We start from the raw sequence: 21,523 nt of genomic DNA, 5'->3' as shown, positions 1-21,523 counted from the left end.
AATTAATTATTAAATTTAATTAAATTCAATTTTTTTAGTTTTAATTATGCTAGTTAATAACTAATGATTCACTAAACAAATTAATTATTAATAAAAATATTAAATTAATAAATCATTAAATATAAATTTAACATTATTCATGCTTTAATTAGTCATTAATTATATTAATGAAGAATTACTTAATATTGAATTAACAATATAAATTTTATATATTTTTATTTATAAATTAACTATTAAATGATTATATCGAAATTTATTTAATTTTTTTAAGTAATAATTTAATAATTATTGCTCAATTAAAATAATAAAATTAGCTTAAAAAAAATCACAAACCTTTCTCTTCTTCCCCTCTCCTCTGTGCACGAAACCCCTCTGCCCGAATTCCTCGCCACTTCACCACCCCTCTCCCGCTTCCCGGTTTCGCTCAAAACCATCGCCTTCGTGACCGAACCCTCGCGATACTGTCGCGAACAGAGATACCCGGGAAGGCAACGGCGTAGATCCCATCTTTCTCCTCCTTCCGCCTCCTACCGGAAGTCCTTTTTGCGCGAAAGCCCTTCCAGATTTTGCCAAATCAACTGATTTAGTAATTCCGGGATTTAAGGCAGAAACAGTGAAATCCGGATTTCTCAAACCACGGCGTTATTTTGTCTAAAATGACCGTCTGGCAAGATTTAGGCAAAATCTAGGTTAAATCCTGCTCTAAATGTTGAAGATTGGCCGCACTAGGTTAAATCCGAGTCATCTTCGCCGTCTGGCAGGACTAGGTTAAACCCTACTCAATTCCTCCTACCAAACAGCTCCCAAATGTTGAAGCCATGACAACCTGATAATTCTTCTTCTCTGTAGCGTTAACTGCTGTAGCGTATGGCTTCTCCTCCAGAGAAGATGCAGAAGAAGCAACATACTAAGAAAAAGGATAACAAAAGAGGGGAAAACCTAACAGTAGAGGATCTTAAAATCCTAGGCCTCCAGCTCCTCTCATCCAGGGCTCACGTAAATAATCTTCCAATCCTCCTTTCTGTTCTCTCTCCACGATCTCCAGCTGACCTTCTGCTAGAATCCCTTATCTCCCTTCAATCTTTCTTCCTTCCTCTTCTCCCAGAACTTCCCTCGACTTCATTCATTTCCAAGCAAACTGGATCAGAGGAGGATCTGGATGCCATTTACAGTTCTTGGCTTCGGGTCAGTTTCGACACTTTGGTGAACACTCTGATAGAGATTGCGGTTTCATACACGTCTGTTGAGGCTATTAAAGTATGTATCTTGGCTTTTGTATTATTTTTCGTAGTGCTGTATTTTTTGAGTGGTTCCTAATGGCGGATTTTTGGATGATTAATTTTTTTCAGGATGTGGCACTTGATGCGATTATGGATTTTGTGAAGCAGGGAAAGGATGGAAGGTTTAATTCTGCAATTTACCACAAACTTCTTAAGAGCATAGTAAGTGGTCATAGTTCTGAATGACTAATACATATAACTATAGATTGGTGTAATTATTGAAGTTTTTCCTCCTGCCAATTAATGGAACTGTTCTTGTTGCCTTTCTTGCGTATTTTTGTAGGGATTTTAGATGAAGAAATACGAGGATTTTGGTTATTTGTGAACATGTTACTAAAGTAAAGATGCTCCATTCACCTTGAGATTTTGAGCATCAAATTTTTAATTTTAAAATTTAATAAATTTCCAAAGAAATAATATTAGTTGATATTAATAAATAAGTTATTTTAAATAAAATTAACTTAATATTAATTAACTAAAAACATTTATTAAAATTAGGAATTTTATATTGAGATTTAATTGAGCTTATTAGTGAGTTTGTCCATGAGCCTCAAAATTGTATTATTCTTGATCATAAATGAATCAAGCACCTAGTTGTTTAGGCTTGTTCATTAATCAAATAAGTATTTATAGATATTTTAAAGCTGATTTGACTTGAGTTAGTTTTAATTGAGCTATGCCACTAGTAATTTGGTAAGCGGATTGGTTTTTTTGCAACCCTAGCCAGTGGTCTTGTTCGACAAGGTGGACAAAGGGATTACATTTTGAAGTCTACTAGTGGGAGGGCTTTGTGAGGAGTGTTGAGTGGCATCATTTCTTATAATTGTCGACGAGATTCCCTATAAAGATGATAACGTGCGGTAAGCATGCCCAACAATTAAGTTGATTTGCCCCAATCCTTAGCAAGTGATTGAGATCATCATTGGAGTGATGCTTGCTTAAAGAGATTTTCAACTAAAGTGGTCATTGGTTGTTCGAGGGGTTTGCATTAGAGTGACAGAGTGATGATTTTCTTAAGCCTTTATTGTAATGTGGCTTTTGATTTATATAAGGATTTCTGAATAGAGGAATATTAAACAAGAAAGGAAATTATATTTTAAGGGTTAAATTAGTTCAGTTGGTTGGGGTCATGAACTTGTTGTAAAGTCTTGGGTTTAATTATTGTCTACATCATAATAATTTAAACCATGTGAACATTGAGGTGTAAAAGGAAATAAGGATACATATAAATTGTGTGGAAGGGCCCAAGCATGACACCCTTCCCCCACGATAACAATAACATACGAATGGTTCCAAAAAAGAAAAAATACGGAAAATTATAAGAGACCTAAAGAAAAAAATAAAAAATGCCAAAAAACGTAGTATCAGGTAGCTAGAAAGAGACCTAATTTTTCTTTACCTCTACCTCTAGTTCTAGGAAAGGAGCCAACTAATAAATTGGTAAGATGAGTGTCATTGTCAGTAGTGACCAAAGTATCATCCAATAAGTTTCCAAGCTCGAGTCGACCTCCAGTCTTCTTCCTCTTGGAATAGACCTGTCATTCCTCATCCTAAGATGGGCTCGCCTGATCAGTGGATTTGTCTAAAGTGTGTCGGACATGTGTATGATGTTGAACATTAGAAGTAATTGCTTGTTGTACCAGTTGATCTTTGATTGAATCAAAGAAGCACTCACGTGTGTCTTGGCATGTAAGTAAATCTTCTTCAATAACAGTGAGTGATATAAACACTTTTGGATCTGTACCTGTAGTATGATGTTCTTCATCAGGAACTACGATGTTGGGTAAAGGATCGGTTTGCACCTTCTCGGCAGGGATGGTAGGTGACTGATCTTTAGCGATATCCAAAATCTGTCCTGTGATAGCTTTCTCTCCAGATGGAACAGATATGTCCAGAGTAGTGAGATTAAATTTGATCTTTAGATTTAGATTTCAAATTAGGATGAAACTTATAATATTTATCAAGTGTATGCCCAAACATCTTACAATGAGAACAGTAAGGCAGTCTATGCTCCATGACAATTTGTTACCAATATCCATTATGAGTTGTGCTCGACCAGACTTCAGTAACATCATGTAAAGTAATATCTCTTTCCACAAGTATTCGGGGTATAGAAGGTCTGGTTAGGTTGAAAGTCAGTAGATCTAGCTTCATATGGTCCCTAAGTATGACCCCAATAGAGTAAAGAACCCGATGATAAAAAAGTGCAGCTTGAGACCTGGTAGACTGAATCATACCGGTACAGTAGGAGGTTTATGATTGAGGTCAAAATAAGGAGACCATTTGAGTAGCTTCATTGATTTACCAACAATGCTGAGATATTTTTTAAAGAAAATCTGAGTGTAGTCTTCAGCTACGATTAATTGAATCAAATCATGTCTTCCATCAATGAGCCCCACTTTTCACTTTGCTACTAATTTGAGATCATCAAAACTTTTCCTGATAACTTTCATAGATGGGTGCCCCCACTGAAATTTTCCAATAAGAGCAAACTTGAATTTGTCAGTCAGGGTTGAAATTTCTAACTCTGAGAAAAAGAGTGCTGCTTTCCCACTTTTTCTGCTTACATTCTTAATAAATGGGTGGTCACCTGTACCATCACGATATTCCTTATATATATTGGGATACTATTTTGTGCTGATTAAATAATAAGGGAGTTAGGAGAGGAGAGTGGTGTTATATAGAGAGAGAGAGTAGAAATGATATAGTGACTATCATTTTGTACACACATTTGAAACCAAAATAAATTTTATTTTTTTGTCTGTAGATGTGTGCAAGATGAACTCCAAGAGCCACTTAACTTTTGTAACCTTTTTTTTCTCCTTGTAGTTTTTTATCCCTACTCTTGGCATGCACAAAAACTTTTCTAAATCATCAACATTTGAGCTAAATGTTCGGTCCTAATGGAAAAGTGGTAGCAATGGTTGTTCAGGTTTTAAAATTGAGGATCATCCATCTCTCTTATAGATGAAGCTTATAACCATGAGTTAAGAAGATTGGGATCTTTTGGAGAGGAAGTTGTTGATAGTTGTTTGCCTAACACTTATGAAGAAGGTCATCCCTCATCTGATCACATTACTAGATTACAATTGGAGCGATGAGAGTAATGCTAGAAGTCATGCATGTTTGAGCAGCTTTGATAACATAGGAGGTATTTTAATGACAAGATCATAAGATTTCTTTACCTTTAGGATAGTAGTATATGCTTTTGCAAATAGAACATATTAACAATTTGAATTTGATCATAAGCTAATTAAGTTTGTGCGTTGAGCTTGTTGTCGTGACTTTCGAAGGGCTAGGGCGGAACTGCGATAGCCGTAAGCTAGCATTTTACACTTATGGAGATGTAGCTTATTTACATATATGCCATAATTTTAAGGGGAATTTACACACACAGTTCACAATTCTTATGTATTTACATATCTCACACCTAAACTTTCATATTAAAACACATTGCTCAAATCTTTAATATCACAGACATAGCACTATTGTCGTTTTTTAAAAGTGAAATACATTTTTTCATGCATATAGGCTTAAAGCACCAAAGTGCCATGAATGTAAATATGAGAATTTAGATGTAGGATGTAAATACATAAGAATTGTGTGCTACATTTGTAAATTTCTCTAATCTTAATTTCCGAGTGAGGGAATCCAAAGACTAAAATATGATGAAGCTATATTTACTTGCTTTGAACCATGAAAGTATAGGAGATATACAGGAAGGGGAAATGGTTAAAATCCATCTTATAGAAGAAGCTAGTCTATAGTTTGCAGCGACGCATGTTGGCAGTGTGGGAAATCCACAGGAAAAGAGATCATGCACGATAAAAAAAACTGAAAAAATTCAAATATGATGGAAGAATTTGTGAATTCTTTAATAAAAGAGATTTATAATGCAATAATTCTCATTTTTGATGGTTCCATAGAATTATAGTTATGGTTTTAGTCATTGATTTTGAACTCCACTTCACATAAAGAGCTCATGTCTAACTATTATGCATGAAATTATGTAAGTTTATCTTATGATGATTTTCAAATTAAACTGTGAATGAAAATATGTAGAGGTTTCCAATTGTGAATCTAATTGGAACTTTGAAATGGAGCTTAATCTTCATTGGGCTTTTGTATGAAGAAGATAATATCATTATCTTCTATGCTAATATTTAAAAGGTAACCGAGGGGTGTATAGTGATACCCATGGCAGTGAAGATGCTATAATACATATGACTTAAAATATTGAAATAATGTAAGAAATTATGAATCACGCACACAAGGTGTGAAGGTTGGGGCATACGATGAAAGCATCAGTATACTGCATTCAAATGATATGTTTCAAATTAAAGCCTTTGGATTCCAATTACTGCAAGGATTGTTTTTGGAAACATAAATGTTTTTTTCTCAAAGATTTGAATGGGATTGAACACTGTTTAGTGACTACGAATCATCACTAGTAGTATCCCTTGTTGGCTCACTGTGCATGTCATACTCATTTTATTTTTTGAGAAACAAATTTGATTTTTTTGCTTGTTTCAAAATTTGTAGTGGCCTTTTGGAGAATGAGCAGATTAAAAAAATCATGTGCTTGCGATTAGATGGTGGAGGATGGTGCGAGGATAAGTTTTTTAGTCAATTTTGTGACTAGCGAACGCCTATGGAGAAGATAGTTTTTGGAATACTTACGTCAAATGATTTAAGACTATTTTTAAGTTAGTTTGTCTGCCAATATGTTTAGTTGCCAATATCAATTCATAACAATGTAATCTAGTTTTCAGAGCTATATTCCTTGGATTGTTCATGTACAAATTAAAATCTACTCAAGTGTTGATTTCCTCTGTGTCAGAACGGGGAGAAGGTTTTAGTTACTAGGGTTGTTGAGACATTTTTTTATTTTAATTTTCATATTTATATAGTGGTTAGTTTCACTAATTAATAATATATTAACTTAATTAATAACTTTTTATAATTTAATTTGATTAAATAATAACATCTAATTAAATTTTTGAATTTTTAATCAACGATCACTTAGAATATTATATATACTAATTATGGTTAAATTCATGTAAATGTAATTGACAAAAATTAAATCACTTTATTGATTAATATTAATTGATTAAGATTGAAGTAAGTGCTTCCTTCTCCATTTCTGAAGCTTTTACTAAATATTAGGGCAGCAAGTCAGATGACCTGAATTTAATAAGATTGACCTGAATTTAATAAGATTTCCATAACTATCATGCAAAATAGTTTTTTGATTTAACCTATACATGATCTACCAAATTCGGATTTACAAGATTTTCTAAATCTTACTTGAGTTAAATTCTATATTTAGCCAAACAACCCCTTAAGGTATAGTGGTTTAGCTAGAATTTAACTAAGGTTTGAATTGAACGTTTTAATAAATATTTGGAATATTTAAATGTTTTAGAATAACTTAATTATGATGCAAATATGTAATGAAAAATAAAGAAAGTCACTGTATGAAATATATATTGTATACAAGAAATATATTTTATCATTTTATATTTAAGCAGTTTCTAATGTAAATAATTGACTCCATTTTTAGCCATATGCAAAATTATATATTTTTAATTTATTTAATAAATTTTGCTCTAAATTAGTTATAGCAAGATTTAGTTTTGGCCATAAACAAATTTTTATAATTTTATAATTTATCTAATAAATATAGGTTCTAAATTTTTTATATCTAGATTTAGTCTTAATTCATCTTAATTAATATAACTATTGGTAATTTGATCATAGCATGATTCGTGCGACTCCTATGAAATTGTGTGTAACTCACTGGTTTGTAGGTCCAACTGTTGATTATTTTTTATTCTAGTTTGTCTTTTTTTAACAAAAATTATATAATTATGGAGTGAACCAGTTAGGGCTACTATTCATAGTTTAGTTAGTTGGTTTAGTATGATATTCTTAACTATGGTAGTTACGTTAATGGTTACTTTGAATATCTGTTTTTTAACGGTGTCACTTGCTCTTAGGTTTCTTTTTTCATTTTAATGTCATATGATTTCTCTTATACGGTGGAATGGCTTTAGCTACGAGTATTCAGATTGCTATGGATAGAAGCTGTTGTTGCTTCCACTCAGGAATATTGGGAGTTGTATTATTGGTATCGCATTTTTTCTGTGCGTGAGCAATTCTTATAGTTGGGTTAGCTCACACAATTTTATGAAGTTGGGCTTGTGCAAGACTTCCAAATAGAGTTTCTGGTATATGAGCTGTATACACATTGAAGTCCTGCAATATTGAAGCTATTGTTAGCTATTTACAATGGCAGATTGAGGCATGTGATTTAAAATTAATGGCTAAGTGATTTGTTTAAGTTTTGCAATTAATTTTAAATTTAGATTAAACATATTCTATACTAACTGTTGGAATTTTAAAAATATTTTTTAGTATCTTCTATTTTAGTACTTTCTATATTTAGAATATAAAATTATTGATATGTTCTAATTCTTGTTTCCTTCCTTTATCATGTAGAGTTATGACTATTTTTTTTTGTATTTCATAATGTGGGAGCCATCCTCTTTTTTTCTTGTAATTATTTCATAAGAAATCGAAGAAGAGTAATCTTTTCTTCTTTTCCAAAAATCACACCAACCATATCTAGTAGCCTGAAGAACATAAATTATTGTTTAGAGGCATATAATTTGAAATTTTTTATTTGGTTTGAACAAAATTTCACCTTCTAATATTAATTTTGTGATTTTAAATTGGATGTGAGATTCCTTTGAATAATGCACAAGTGTGCTACTTACTTCAGAGAGAAGTCATCTCATTGTATCGACATGAAGGCTTAATTTTTTTTTAACTTTGGTATTTTTGTTCTGTGTTCCATTTTATCTATATAATTTGATATTGGCATGTTTAATATTCTTGATTTTGAGTAATAATTGTCTTATAGGAAGTATGTTTTTTGGAAATAAATTCAATATTATGTTGATTTTTTATTTCAATTTTGTTGTTGGATATTTTTGGCTATTTTGGTGATGTCCTTGTTAGTTGGAGTATTATTCTAATTTTATTTGATGCATTTAAAAAAAGTCAGTTACTGAATTAATTGGTGTTGTGTGATTTGTGAAATCCTCAATTTCTTTTGCATGAAATTATACTACACATTATATTAGTTGCATTAATAGATCTTAACCTATTTTTTTGCATCACAAGTGACAATATAACAATATTAACATATTAAACATGATGGTGGATAGTAGTAACTATTAGACATTGAGAAATTGTAAGATAACTGCATTTATTCCTTGATTTTTTGGTTGACCACAGTAGTAGCTGGTATTAGAAACACATTTTATATCTCTAATGTAGTACGCGACACTTAATTTTTTGACTAATCATGCTTTTAATCGTGGACCTTTACATTAACTCGAATCTGTTTTTAGTTGTTTTAAAGAAAGTTGAACATGACGGGACTTTGTTATCGGAGATTATGCGTTTAACAGTTGTGATGATCTTCTTTGCCACATTTTTTTTAAACTTGCAATTGGTAGAGGTCATGTTGGTTGAAGTTAGAAATATAATATGTTTTTTAAATGGAAAACTCTTTGAATTTTCATGATATTTTGAAGTGTTGAAGTGTTTTTATTGCTTATCTTCAAGTCCATCTGCGTTTAATTTTACTTTTTATAGAAGCAATACCATTAGATTGATTCAACACGTTGATCTCAATAATTTTCGTGTTGAAATAGTTTATTTGAATGAAAATCTTTTGAGGGAGGCATGAAAATTGATTGGCATAATTCATCTATTACGCATTGATATTATAAAACCACTTTAATTAGATTGATTCATAAAGAATCATGTTTAACTCAATATTATAAATCTTTAACAAATCATATAAATGAATGAATGAATGCATAAAAGATGTTTCCACACAAAAACAACCAATCAACCATACAGTTTGACTATTTATAATTGCATTTTGTATCAAAGTTGGATTTGGATTCAAATATCTTTAAACTTGGGATTCACCTTATTCGATTAAATCCAATCTGCTTACAAAAGCTATGCTCAAAATTTCAAATGATATCACCTTTTCATTGCTGTTTTAGGTTGGCAATTAAGATTCAAATTGATGTCTTTTATCTATAATAAAAAGTTACTTCTCAATTAATGGTCTTTTTTTTTTCAAATCAAGGGAATTTTTTGGAAAAATATCTTCTAACATGCTTTTCTACAATTGTTTTACTGTGTGGTGCTTGCTTGTGTAATTAAATGTATGATTCTTCACAAATGCAGGTACACAATGCAATTTCTGTGAACCGTTATTGAATTTGCTTTCAACAAAGTATTTCAAGTACATAGATATACGGTATATTTCAAGCACATAGATATACGATATATATTTGCTTTTGCATTATCTGTTTTTGTTGACTCATTTATTTTTGGTGCAAACATGAATTCCACTGGAAAATACTTTTAATAGAAATAGTTTTAGTGGGGCTATTGGTTTATCAGGGACATTATGTGTCAAACCTAACATGTGTATTGAATCTTGCAATGGTTACTAACTAAAAAGAAAACCTAAAAATAATCTACTTAGATGCTCTTTGGTTGGCAATGATCTCATCTCTTGTATTCTATTCACTTAATAGCTTGTTGACACGATGTAGTTGAAGAAAAAGCACACAAAGGTGATAGTTTTTATTTTGTCCTGGAATATAAAGAATTGTTTTCTGTCATATTTTTATTTATGGACTTTTTTAGTGGCCGTTTGGTTTGTTAAAACAGAAATGCAGTGTAATTGAAACATATTATAAAATTAGTGTGGCTATTGGTTTATCAGGGACATTATGTGTCAAACCTAACATGTGTATTGAATCTTGCAATGGTTACTAACTAAAAAGAAAACCTAAAAATAATCTACTTAGATGCTCTTTGGTTGGCAATGATCTAATCTCTTGTATTCTATTCACTTAATAGCTTGTTGACACGATGTAGTTGAAGAAAAAGCACACAAAGGTGATAGTTTTTATTTTGTCTTGGAATATAAAGAATTGTTTTCTGTCATATTTTTATTTATGGACTTTTTTAGTGGCCGTTTGGTTTGAAATGCAGTGTAATTGAAACATATTATAAAATTAGTGTGGCTATTGGTTTAGCAGGGACATTATGTGTTAAACCTAACATGTGTATTGAATCTTGCAATGGTTACTAACTAAAAAGAAAACCTAAAAATAATCTACTTAGATGCTCTTTGGTTGGCAATGATCTAATCTCTTGTATTCTATTCACTTAATAGCTTGTTGACACGATGTAGTTGAAGAAAAAGCACACAAAGGTGATAGTTTTTATTTTGTCTTGGAATATAAAGGAACCGATATTGAACTTGCTTTCAACAAAGTATTTCAAGTACATAGATATACGTTATATATTTGCTTTTGCATTATCTATTTTTTGTTGACTTATCTATTTTTGGTGCAAACATGAATTCCACTGGAATATACTTTTAATAGAAATTGTTCTAGTGGGGCTATTGGTTTATCAGGAACATTATGTGTCAAACCTAACACCAAACCTAACATGTGTATTGAATCTTGCAATGGTTACTAACTAAAAAGAAAACCTAAAAATAATCTACTTAGATGCTCTTTGGTTGGCAATGATCTAATCTCTTGTATTCTATTCACTTAATAGCTTGTTGACACGATGTAGTTGAAGAAAAAGCACACCAAGGTGATAGTTTTTATTTTGTCTTGGAATCTAAAGAATTGTTTTCTTTCATATTTTTATTGATGGACTTTTTTAGGGGCCGTTTGGTTTGTTAAAACAGAAATGCAGTGTAATTGAAGCATATTATAAAATTATTGTAGGAGTTTATGGTATTTTATTTGTTATGAAAAAAAATGAAATCAATTTAAAATGCAGTGGGTGGTGACGACAGTGATCACTGTTTGTAGTTATTTAAAAATCATCTAAATTTGATGAATTTAGATTGCACTTGAAATGAACTGAAGACTGCATTTTGATTTTCATTTCAATTTTATACTTCATTCCATTTCTCCAAGCCAGAAACCCAAATTTCCAAGTTTCCTGCATTTGTAATGCGTTACCCTCATTTTGCTTGCAATCAAACAACATCTTGGTTTTGCGCAAATGTGTTTTATGTGGTATATTTGTTGATACATTTAACGATAAAGGTTACTTACTTTGTTGTGCAATTTACTGAGTTTACTCAATGAAATCTGTTAAGCACTTTTGGAGGAAAGAAGTTGTTTGTTGTGCGTGTATTATACTTGGATTCTCCTCCTTCTTGGTGCCAAATTCTTTGCATTGTGTTTTGTTAGGATCTTGACACTTTTTTTGTATTTTATTATTTACACTCTTATTGTTTACCATTTTAGCCTTGTAGTTGTAAATGCCATTGTATGATTTACCTGTGCAGTTATTTCACTTACACTAGTTTGTACAAAATTTCGAAGGACTGCAACTCAACTACTACTACTACCACTGGTAATGATGTCTTATTTTTTTCATTTGAAAATTTATGATGGTTTTAAAATGATTGATGTCAAGTTATCCTTACATAACCTGTAATTGGCTGCACTCATTATATTAATAGTCTGATTTGTTTATTAAAGGTTTGACAGATGACAAAAAAAATAATTTGCAGAATCCTAGAGAGGAAACTGAATCACGGTATGTTTATAACTCCATGCTAAAAAATGTTTTGGACTGATGTATGTTAATGGATTTGAATCCTTTAGCTTTCTCGGAATAACTGCTAGTTATAATTATTATATTTTTATTAATTTTGGCATGCCCATTGATGCCGCAAAAATAACTTTTTGTGATGTGAAGGCACTTTTTTCCTCTATGGCAGATTTTCTTCTGTAGCATAGCCATTTTTATTTGCCATGGCTTAGGTTACACTAATTTTGAACAGGCTGGAGATTTCTATTCGCACAATCTACAATGTCTTATCATGCATACCGCCTTTGGAAAAATTGGACGAGCAACAAAGTCATGATACATGGAACCAGCTATGTGAGTATCCTATCCGGAGGAATCTTTCTTTTGATTTTCAGGAGTAATTCTATACCATTGAAAACGGTACCAGGCATATAAATTGATCTTTTCCCGCTATTAACCTTAAAAGTTCTTCTACCAATTCTTATGGGGTTGTTTGGTTGCAAGTAGGATTTAATAGAGCCTATAAATCCGGAATTAGTAAATCATGCACTGTTTAAACTTGAATACTTTTTGACAATTTATTTTAGGATTTGTCTTTTAGTTGAAATATAAATTAAATATTACATATTAATGATGTAATTATTAAAGCTAATGAAATTTAATTTAATTTTTTATTTCTAATTATGTTAATAAATAATTAACTATTTTCTAAACTAATTAATTCTTAATAAAAAATATAAAACTAATTATTTATCTAGCAAGCATTATTCATTGCTTAATCATTGATTAGTTTTTACTAGATTTATTAATAATTAATACAAATTTCGTGTAATTAATTAAATTAAATTTATATTAATTAATTATAAAATAGTTGCACATATTTTTATATAATTATAAATAGCTTGATAATATCCTTTTTGATTACTAATTTTTAATCAGTTTAATTATTCAGGAAGAAAAATATAATATTATATCCTTTTCGGTTTCTGGAAATATGCTCTAATATCATGCGAAAAAAGTTGATTCATTTTTTCCTTATAAAGGCAAGGTTAACATTACATATTTGTAAATTGTGGTGAGGTATGCTATGAAAGATTTGATATTCCGTTGAATCTCTTTAAATCTAAAAATTCCAGAGATATAGATTCATAAAGTAAGATGGAATTGATATGAAATTATATATTCCAGATTTAGCAATTCAAGTTGAGAAAAGCCTATTTACAAAATTCTGTTGGAGTAAATAACTTGAATCAATTAAAAGTTCATTATTAGTATTGAATGTATATTTTTGTAGTATCCATTCTGCCTTTTTTTTGGCTGACCGTCTGCCCCAATGTTTTTATGTTCTGCCTGGCAGTAGGTTGTTTACATTATAGTCCAACAGTTGAAGTCCATAACATGTCTTTTGCATGTTTTACTTTTTCTGTTTTTTTTCTTCCTTTTTTTCCAGCAAACTTCTCATTTTGAATATACAGTATACATGTACTGATGACATGTTAATCTATTTTTAGTCTTGTCACCAAAGGATGAGGACAAGAAGTTTTCCAACGCCGTTGATGCAGAGGCCAATCTTTTGGGATCAAAGGTAATGAAAATCAAAGCTATCTTTCTTCTTCTTTATCAGTGGAGGGACTATGGATTTGAAATAATCACTTCTCCATTATGAGATCGTTTTGTAACATGAGATTTTACTTTTATTCAGCAGTCTCATTTGTGGTGCTTTTATTCTGTGTTGTGCATGCTTTATTGTTTATTATTTTGTTTTATTGTATGCCCGTCATCTAGTATTTTTGTTTCCATAGTTGAATTAGATTTGGCCACGGTTGTTGGCAAATGTATTCTTCACTTGCCTTTATGTCCTTTTGGTTTTGTTTAATGTTCTTTTAATTGAAGTGCATATCAGTAACCCAAACCTTACAATTGAGAAAAGGTTGCTTGTTATTAAAGTATTAAATAAACCCTGCAATGATGGCAATATTAAGAGACAATAGATAAAAACCTAAATTATAGTGAGTGTTGAGATTTGGAATAAAGGAGCACAATGTTAGTGATAGGAGGGGTGTTTAACCTAATTACAATAGACATATTAAAGGAAAGAAATAAAAAATAATAAAACAACTAGGAAAGAAAATAAAACAAAATAAGAAATTCATAATGACGAAATAGGAGTAAATAATAAATAATAACAGCTAGAGATTGCCGTTATAATCTAATTCTCCCCCTTAAATTGAAGCATAGATGTCAGTCATGTTCAACTTGAATTTGAAGTCATTTGAAGTCATCATCAAACAAAGTGCGAGGAAGATTCTTGGTGAGGATGTCTGTTAGTTGATCGCTGGAGAATACATATGGAACACAAATCTCCCCTGACTCGATCTTTTTCTTAATGAAGTATCTGTCGATATGGATTTGAAATAATCACGTCTTCATTTTGAGATTGTTTTGTAAAATGAGATTTTACTTTTATTCAACTGTCTCATCTGCAGTGCTTTTATTTTGTGTTGTGCATGCTTTATTATTGATTTTTTAGTTTTGTTGTATGGTCGTCATCTAGTATTTTGTTTCCATAGTTGAATTAAATTTGGCCACGATTGTTTGCAAATGTATTGCTCACTTGCCTGTATGTCCTTTTGGTGATGTTTAATGTTCTTTTAATTATTGAAGTGCATATTAGTAACCTATACCTTACAATTGAGAAAAGATTGCTTGTTATTAAAGTATTAAATAAACTCTGCAATGATGGCAATATTAAGAGACAATAGATAAAAAAACTAAATTATAGTAAGTGTTGAGATTTGGAATAGAGCAGCACAATGTTATTGATAAAAGGAGGGGTGTTTAAACCCAATTACAATAGGCATAATAAAGGAAATGAATAAAAATAATAAAATAATCAGGAACGAAAATAAAACAAAATAAAACAAAATAGGAAATACATAATGATGAAATAAGAGTAAATAACAAATAATAACAGCTAGGGATTGCCATTATAGTCTAATTCTCCCCCTCAAATTGAAGCATAGATGTCAGTCATGTTTAACTTGGATTTGAAGTCATCAAACAAAGTGCGAGGAAGATTCTTGGTGAGGATGTCCGCTAGTTGATCACTGGAGAACACATATGGAACATAAATATCCTCTGACTCGATCTTTTCCTTAATGAAGTATTTGTCGATCTCAACATGTTTGATACAATCATGCTGGACTGAATTATGAGCAATGCTGATTGGGGCCTTATTATCATAGAATAGCTGCAGTGGGACAGAGGCTGACATACGTAGTTCGCAGAGCATGATGCATACCTAAAGAGATTCACAAATTCCTAAGGACATGGACTGGAATTCAGCTTCACCACGCTTCAGACAATCTTAGACAATTTCTTACTTTTTGGCATGACAAAATTACCCCATACAAATGGGCAATATCTTGAGCTGGAATATCGAGAATGAATAGATCCAACTCAATCAACATCTGTATAAATAAAAAAGGACAGATGTGACGGGAGAAAATCAAACTTGAGCCCAGTGTACCTTTCAAATAGTGGAGAATCCGAAGGACAACATGGAGATGGTGTTCGTTGGTCATGCATGCAAGGACTCACTATTCCAACCGTGTGGCATATGTCGGGGCGTTTATAAACGAAATAAATGGGTTTTCCCACAATGTGTTGGTAATGAGTCTTGTTGACTGGCACAATATTGGGAATGTCAGATAATTTTTCATTAGAATCCATGGAAACAACAACAGACTTGCATAGAAGAAGATTGTTCTCTGTCAAGAGATCAATCACATATTTGCACTAAGGCAGGTAAATTCCCCGAGATGACTAAGCCACTTCTATGCCTAAGAAGTACCAGAGAGATTCCAACTTTTTCATCTTAAAGAATGTAGCAAGATTCTCTTTTAAGGACTCTAATGCTGGGAGATCATTACTTATAAGAATAATATCATCAACATAAATAATAAGGATAGCTACTTAGCAATTGGAGTGATGCCGGAAGAAGTGGGTGCGATCCAATTGAGCCTGGGTAAATCCATGGCCCACGACCACCTTTGTGGACTGCTTTGACCCTTGGTGGGACTTTCGTAGCTTACATACTTGTCCCCTAGAGGTAGTAGAATCAAATCCCAGAGGGAGAGACATGCACACCTCTTCTGCAGCTCTCCATTCAAGAATGCATTCTTGACAACTAGTTGGAATAAAAACCAATCCAAATTCACCACAAGTGACAGTAGAACCCGAATAATGTTTAACTTAGCCACCGGAGCAAATGTCTCCTCATAGTCAACTTCGTTGGTTAGTGATTTTTCTTTTGCGACCAATCTTGTCTTGTTGTGTTAAAAGGACCCTTCAGAGTTGAACTTGGTGTTGGAAATCTATCGACATTCTACAGCTTTCTTACCGCGAGGAAGGTCCACTACGTCCCATGTATGGTTCCGCTAAAAAGCATTTATCTCCTTCATTACTGCCAGTTTTCAGGCTGGATCAACAAGAACAACCTCAATAGTAGCAGGGATCTGATGGTCCGTCGTGGCGGTGGCAAATGCTCTGTTAGTCGGCAATATAATGTGGAAAGATACTTATTTTTCCATAGAATAGAGGGAGCATGATTGATTGCATACTTTATTTGGAGGACTCACCGCCCCATATGGAGGAATCGTGCTGACTATGTCGCTCGAAGTGGGTCATGATCCTGTAAGGATGTAGTGGACTCCATCCATATTGCCCGGACTGCCCGAGAGTTCACTGATCTCCATTTGCCTTTTGCTTCTAGGAAAGATAGTCTAAAATTATGGATTGAGTTTCACGAATTTGCATTATGCTCCGCTCACTTATCTTGTGGAAAACTATAAAACATTTAGTAATGGTGAATGCCTTAATAGTACGACTTAATAAATTCTGCATGTGCTATATGTTTTACCTTTAGTCCTACTTTGTCCGGACGTAAATTTTTGGAAGTGGTTGGAATGAGATACTGAAAATTAGTTTTGATCAAGTAAATTTTAGTATATTCATTTGTTTCGTACGAAATTTTATTTTTTTTGTTTGATTGATCTATAATGAGTTTTAGTAAAAGTAGGCTAAACTAAAATTTTTATATTGTATTAATAAAATGATTTAACATCATGCTCACTAATTAGATTGCTAAATTAAATAATTAAACTAAAGAAAGTTATGTAAATTTAATATTCTACTAACTCCTTTGTACTAATTAAACAAATTACTCTATGAATAAAACATTTTATGAGCAATTAGGCAAATTTATTATTCCAATCATTAGTTGGATGTTTATTGATGTAATTTATCATGCTAGTTATTTAATTGATCATATTACTCCAGCTATACTCGTTAATTTTATAAATAATCACCGTATGTTGATTATGTAAATTTTTTATTTTTTTCATAAATTAATGAAATTCTCCACTAAAGTGAATCAAATATTATGATTTGATTATTTTATTATCTTAATTATTTGTTATTTTATAACTAATTTAAAATATCTGATTAATTATCTTCTTTTGACATCTAATTATTATGTAAACCCTAATCAGTTAATATATTCAATATCAGCCTTTTTTTTTCTTTTGATAAAAATTGGGAGACCCTTCTCGTTAATTAAAAATTGATTACACTTACAATTGAAAAGGAAAAGGAGAAACACACAAATAAGAATATTTATGAAAAAGCTCTCGAGTAGTAGGAAAGTGATTCACTTCCATGGAATTATAGATTTGTATCATCTTCTCCCCTTCTAGCATTGTGGATCTTAAAGCAAGCAAGATTGATAATATAAAAGAAGGGTTATCCTTTTTCCTTTTTTTTGAATACCATCTAGCTTTACTTTCATTTCAAATGATGTAATCAAACGGAGAAAAGATCACATCCCAAAACTCCCGAAAATCATTCCTAGCTTAGTTTATTATTAATAAGTCTGATTTATTATCACAATAATTTAATTAATATTTAATTAGCCAAAGTAATAATTTTTTAACTAATCCTCCCATCGATGATATGCTCTTTTGTTATAAGCAAAGTTCAAGGCGATTATGTATCTCTGATATTTGGTATTCTGCTACTTAGGTTAAGGCTAGAATGACCACTATATATCTTCTAGGTTGGAGCATGTTTCTATTAATTTTCTGTCGAACCAAGTGGGTAATTTATTTCAGATTAGAGATCCAACCACTTAAAGGAATCATTCAGATTAATTCCATTAAGATGATAAAATTTAGTATTAAGTTAGTAGTCTTTAAAAATTGCTCTGGCCATTATTTGTATTTTTTTTTTTATGGGGCTGCTTGATTCTTTGCAAAATACGGGCGGACCAAATTGTGCATTCAAATAATCTTTTGTGTGTTTGGTTTGGCATAAAGTTGGGTGCGAAGGGTTTATTTCTTTTTCTCTTTTTTGAAGATTTGGTTTGGCTTAAAGTTGTGTGCAAAGCGTTTATTTCTTTCTTTCTTTCTTTTTTTTTTCATATCTGGTTTGCTTGGAAAATGATTAAAACAAGAACAAGTCCCAAGGAATTTTTATATCTTTATATGGGTTTTAATATTTCGTTTATTTGCACTATTAATTCCATCCCATCACTTTGCAATAGAAGTTTATGTTTTGTGGGGCTGTAATCACTCTTGATTGAGATCACAGAGAAGAATGTTGACATATATTTTAAATGGAGAAAACTTTGAGGGTTCTATCTTGAAAGTTTGCATTTTGCATTAAATAAAAGCAAAACGGTACATGGTTTTGCAAACACAAAAGAGAAGCAAGAAGAGAGGAAAGTTCTCTTGTACAATAATCAAAACAAAACGAACAAGTAAAGCTCTAGTACATGCAATCGAGGTTTTTGTCCACCCTTATTGGATTTTACATTTTGTCCTCTGATTATATTGACGTGCTTTGATGCAACAGAAGGAATTTATTTCAAACATGCTATAAATTATATGCTCCATACAGGCATTTTGATACAATTTTATAAACTGGTACCGAACTGTAATAAAAATCTTATGCTTCTTAATCGAAGCAGTTTGATTCAAGCTCTTGGCGCTTAAGCTGATACAACTATCCTTTCTTATACTATCTTGTTGGCTGTAAAATAAAAAATGTTATATTCGATGATAATACTAAATTTCATCTGAAAAAATTGGCCGCCTGACATATTTCCCTTTACAAAAGAAGATATTTTGCTATCAAGTATATTTAATTTTTTAATTACTTAGCAATTTAACTTTTGCATGCAGAATTATACTTTGCTGGGTTAAGTTGAAAGTAATGCAGGAATAGCGATCACTTTTGTACATGTTTTGAACGATGTTTTTTTACAGATGTTGTCAACAATTCGTATCATCAAGAAATTCAAACTGAGGTTCACAAAAGCTTGGTTATCTTTTCTTGGGTTGCCACTTCCACTCGACATTTACAAGGAGGTAAATCCTGATGCCGTTTAAAACTATTTTTGGTTGATCATTTAATGATGGTTCAAGTACCTTTTTTCCTCATCCTTCTTTGCATGTGGATTTTGTTTTATCTTTTTTATCATAAAGCAATAAACTTGTTTTTTTAAGATCTGAGGTCATTTTTAACCATTATTTTTTTTAGTCTACGCCGGATATCACTCCTCTAAATTCTTTTCTTCTTTCTTAACCTACGAGCATTTTGAGGTTCATTACAATAATGTAAGTATATTCCATAAATTATAAGAACCTGTACTGCTGACTTAATAATTTTATCTCATTTTTTAAAGCTTGTTTTTTTCTATTTTTTATTGAAGTTGTATGTTAGCCCTGTTTTGGGAGAGGATAGTCTATGTAATGCTCATCATATTTTTCTTTGTGGGCAATTTGATCCAATTATTGTTTAGTCTTGATCCAATTTTCTTTGCTTCATTTGCTTTACTTATTTTCATGCTACCTTGTTTGTCTTGTGCTCATTAATGATTTGTTCTCAAACTTTAGGTTCTTGCTACTCTCCATCTAAATGTGATTCCTTATATGTCAAACCCGGCCATGTTATGGTGAGATTTACCATTTTTATTGGTTTTTCTCTGGACCTCTCTGTGACAGATTTGATGCAAGACTGAATGCTTTATTCTCATCTTTTTACAGTGATTTCTTAACGAGATCTTATGACATTGGCGGTGTCATCAGTGTCATGGGCCTTAGTGGTCTCTTTGTTCTGATGACACAACATGGTTTGGAGTATCCTAAGTTTTATGAGAAACTTTATGCATTATTAAAACCAGATGTTTTTATGGCCAAACATCGAGCTGGATTTTTCCAAGTAAGTATCATCATTTTTTTTCCAAATTGATGTTGTTTCTTGCTTTCTTTAGCAGTACAATAAAATTTGAGGTTGTCATCACGGAGTTGAATTTAGTTATATAACTTGATCACCATCGTTCCAAATAAATGTTTTCATATGGAATTTGTTCATGACTTGAGTAAAGTTTTACTTGCAATATTATTATTGTTTAATGATTTTGAGAATGATGGGATATAAGAAAAGGAAAGGTGAAATGAGAGAGGAAGGTGTTCAGGTTTGTGAGAGAGATAGAGAGAGTTTGAATGGGTCCGTCTCTTCTCTCTCCTCTCTATATATGTGTGTGTGTGTGTGTGTGTTTGTGTGTGTGTGTGTTGGGTGTTTTCTTTTGGGCCTACTCATACAACTTATCTGTATATTTTACTTTTTTAATATATTAGCCCTTGGGCTTTTTTTTTTTTATAAAATATATATATTTGATCCCTTGAATTTTTTTTGTGTGTAGATAACTACGTACAATTACATATATGCCTCTGTTTAAGATAAACTCTAAAACAATATAAATTGAATGCATTAAGAGGAAAGTTAAGAATATAAATTAAAATTTCCTTGGATACTTCAAGCAATATTAAAAAAATATATATGAAATGCATTTATTGGTACTGCATATAAATCTAGATTGGATGGCCGCTATTATTTTCCAAATGGTATAGCAAGCTCCTCTGAAGTGAGTTTTTGCTTACGTACCCATAAAAAGTATCAAGGAAATATGATAGAACTTATAATGTGACATCAATGAATCATCGGATGGAATTTAATGTTGCAATGAACAAATCAATGTTTCTTGTCTGAAAGACCCAATGTAGTTGTTTTAACATCTTATATAATTGAAGCTAGTATTTTAGTCGGAATTGGTGCTATTTGTTCAAACTTCACTTTCAAATATCTATAGGAAACTTAAGCGGCTATCTTCACGGCAACAAATTTTCAACTTTGGGTGTTAGATTAATCTCCATGTGTGCTTGCATACTAATCAATGGCATATGCATTTGTTCAAATCTTTCGAAATTATTAGCAAGGGCTTGAGACTTTGACGTAGTTTTTCTTGTTTACATTCTGTATTAAGCATTCTGGGCGAATATGATTTAATTCATGATTAAATTCATTTTGATCACATTTCTTTTGAGCATCTATTAGAGTTTGCAAACCCATTTATCTTAATGTTAGCATTTAATTTATACATGCATAATAAATTCTTCAATATAATCGATATATATGTATGTTGGGATTTATGGGCTTTATAGTTTGAGTTTGAA

At 31.6% G+C, this 21,523-nt stretch overlaps 1 protein-coding gene across 1 annotated transcript in view; it reads left to right on the top strand.

Annotated features, from left to right (window-relative positions):
* Window positions 1-345: 345 nt before the first annotated feature.
* LOC110037466 (nucleolar complex protein 4 homolog) overlaps window positions 346-21,523 on the top strand; it is a 35,728-nt gene continuing 14,550 nt past the window's right edge. Inside the window, exons 1-10 of the mRNA XM_020742123.1 lie at window positions 346-1,257; window positions 1,350-1,446; window positions 9,555-9,627; window positions 11,701-11,768; window positions 11,897-11,954; window positions 12,202-12,302; window positions 13,460-13,533; window positions 19,274-19,375; window positions 19,904-19,962; window positions 20,054-20,228. Of these exons, the coding sequence (XP_020597782.1) occupies window positions 868-1,257; window positions 1,350-1,446; window positions 9,555-9,627; window positions 11,701-11,768; window positions 11,897-11,954; window positions 12,202-12,302; window positions 13,460-13,533; window positions 19,274-19,375; window positions 19,904-19,962; window positions 20,054-20,228 (1,197 nt within the window). The 5' untranslated portion in view covers window positions 346-867. The remainder of the gene's footprint in view (window positions 1,258-1,349; window positions 1,447-9,554; window positions 9,628-11,700; window positions 11,769-11,896; window positions 11,955-12,201; window positions 12,303-13,459; window positions 13,534-19,273; window positions 19,376-19,903; window positions 19,963-20,053; window positions 20,229-21,523) is intronic.

Source organism: Phalaenopsis equestris, unplaced genomic scaffold, assembly GCF_001263595.1.
Source record: "Phalaenopsis equestris unplaced genomic scaffold, ASM126359v1 Scaffold219808, whole genome shotgun sequence".
NCBI lineage: Eukaryota > Viridiplantae > Streptophyta > Magnoliopsida > Asparagales > Orchidaceae > Phalaenopsis > Phalaenopsis equestris.
The sequence above is the reverse complement of the archived record's forward strand: the minus strand, read 5'-3'. Positions and strand labels throughout refer to the sequence as shown.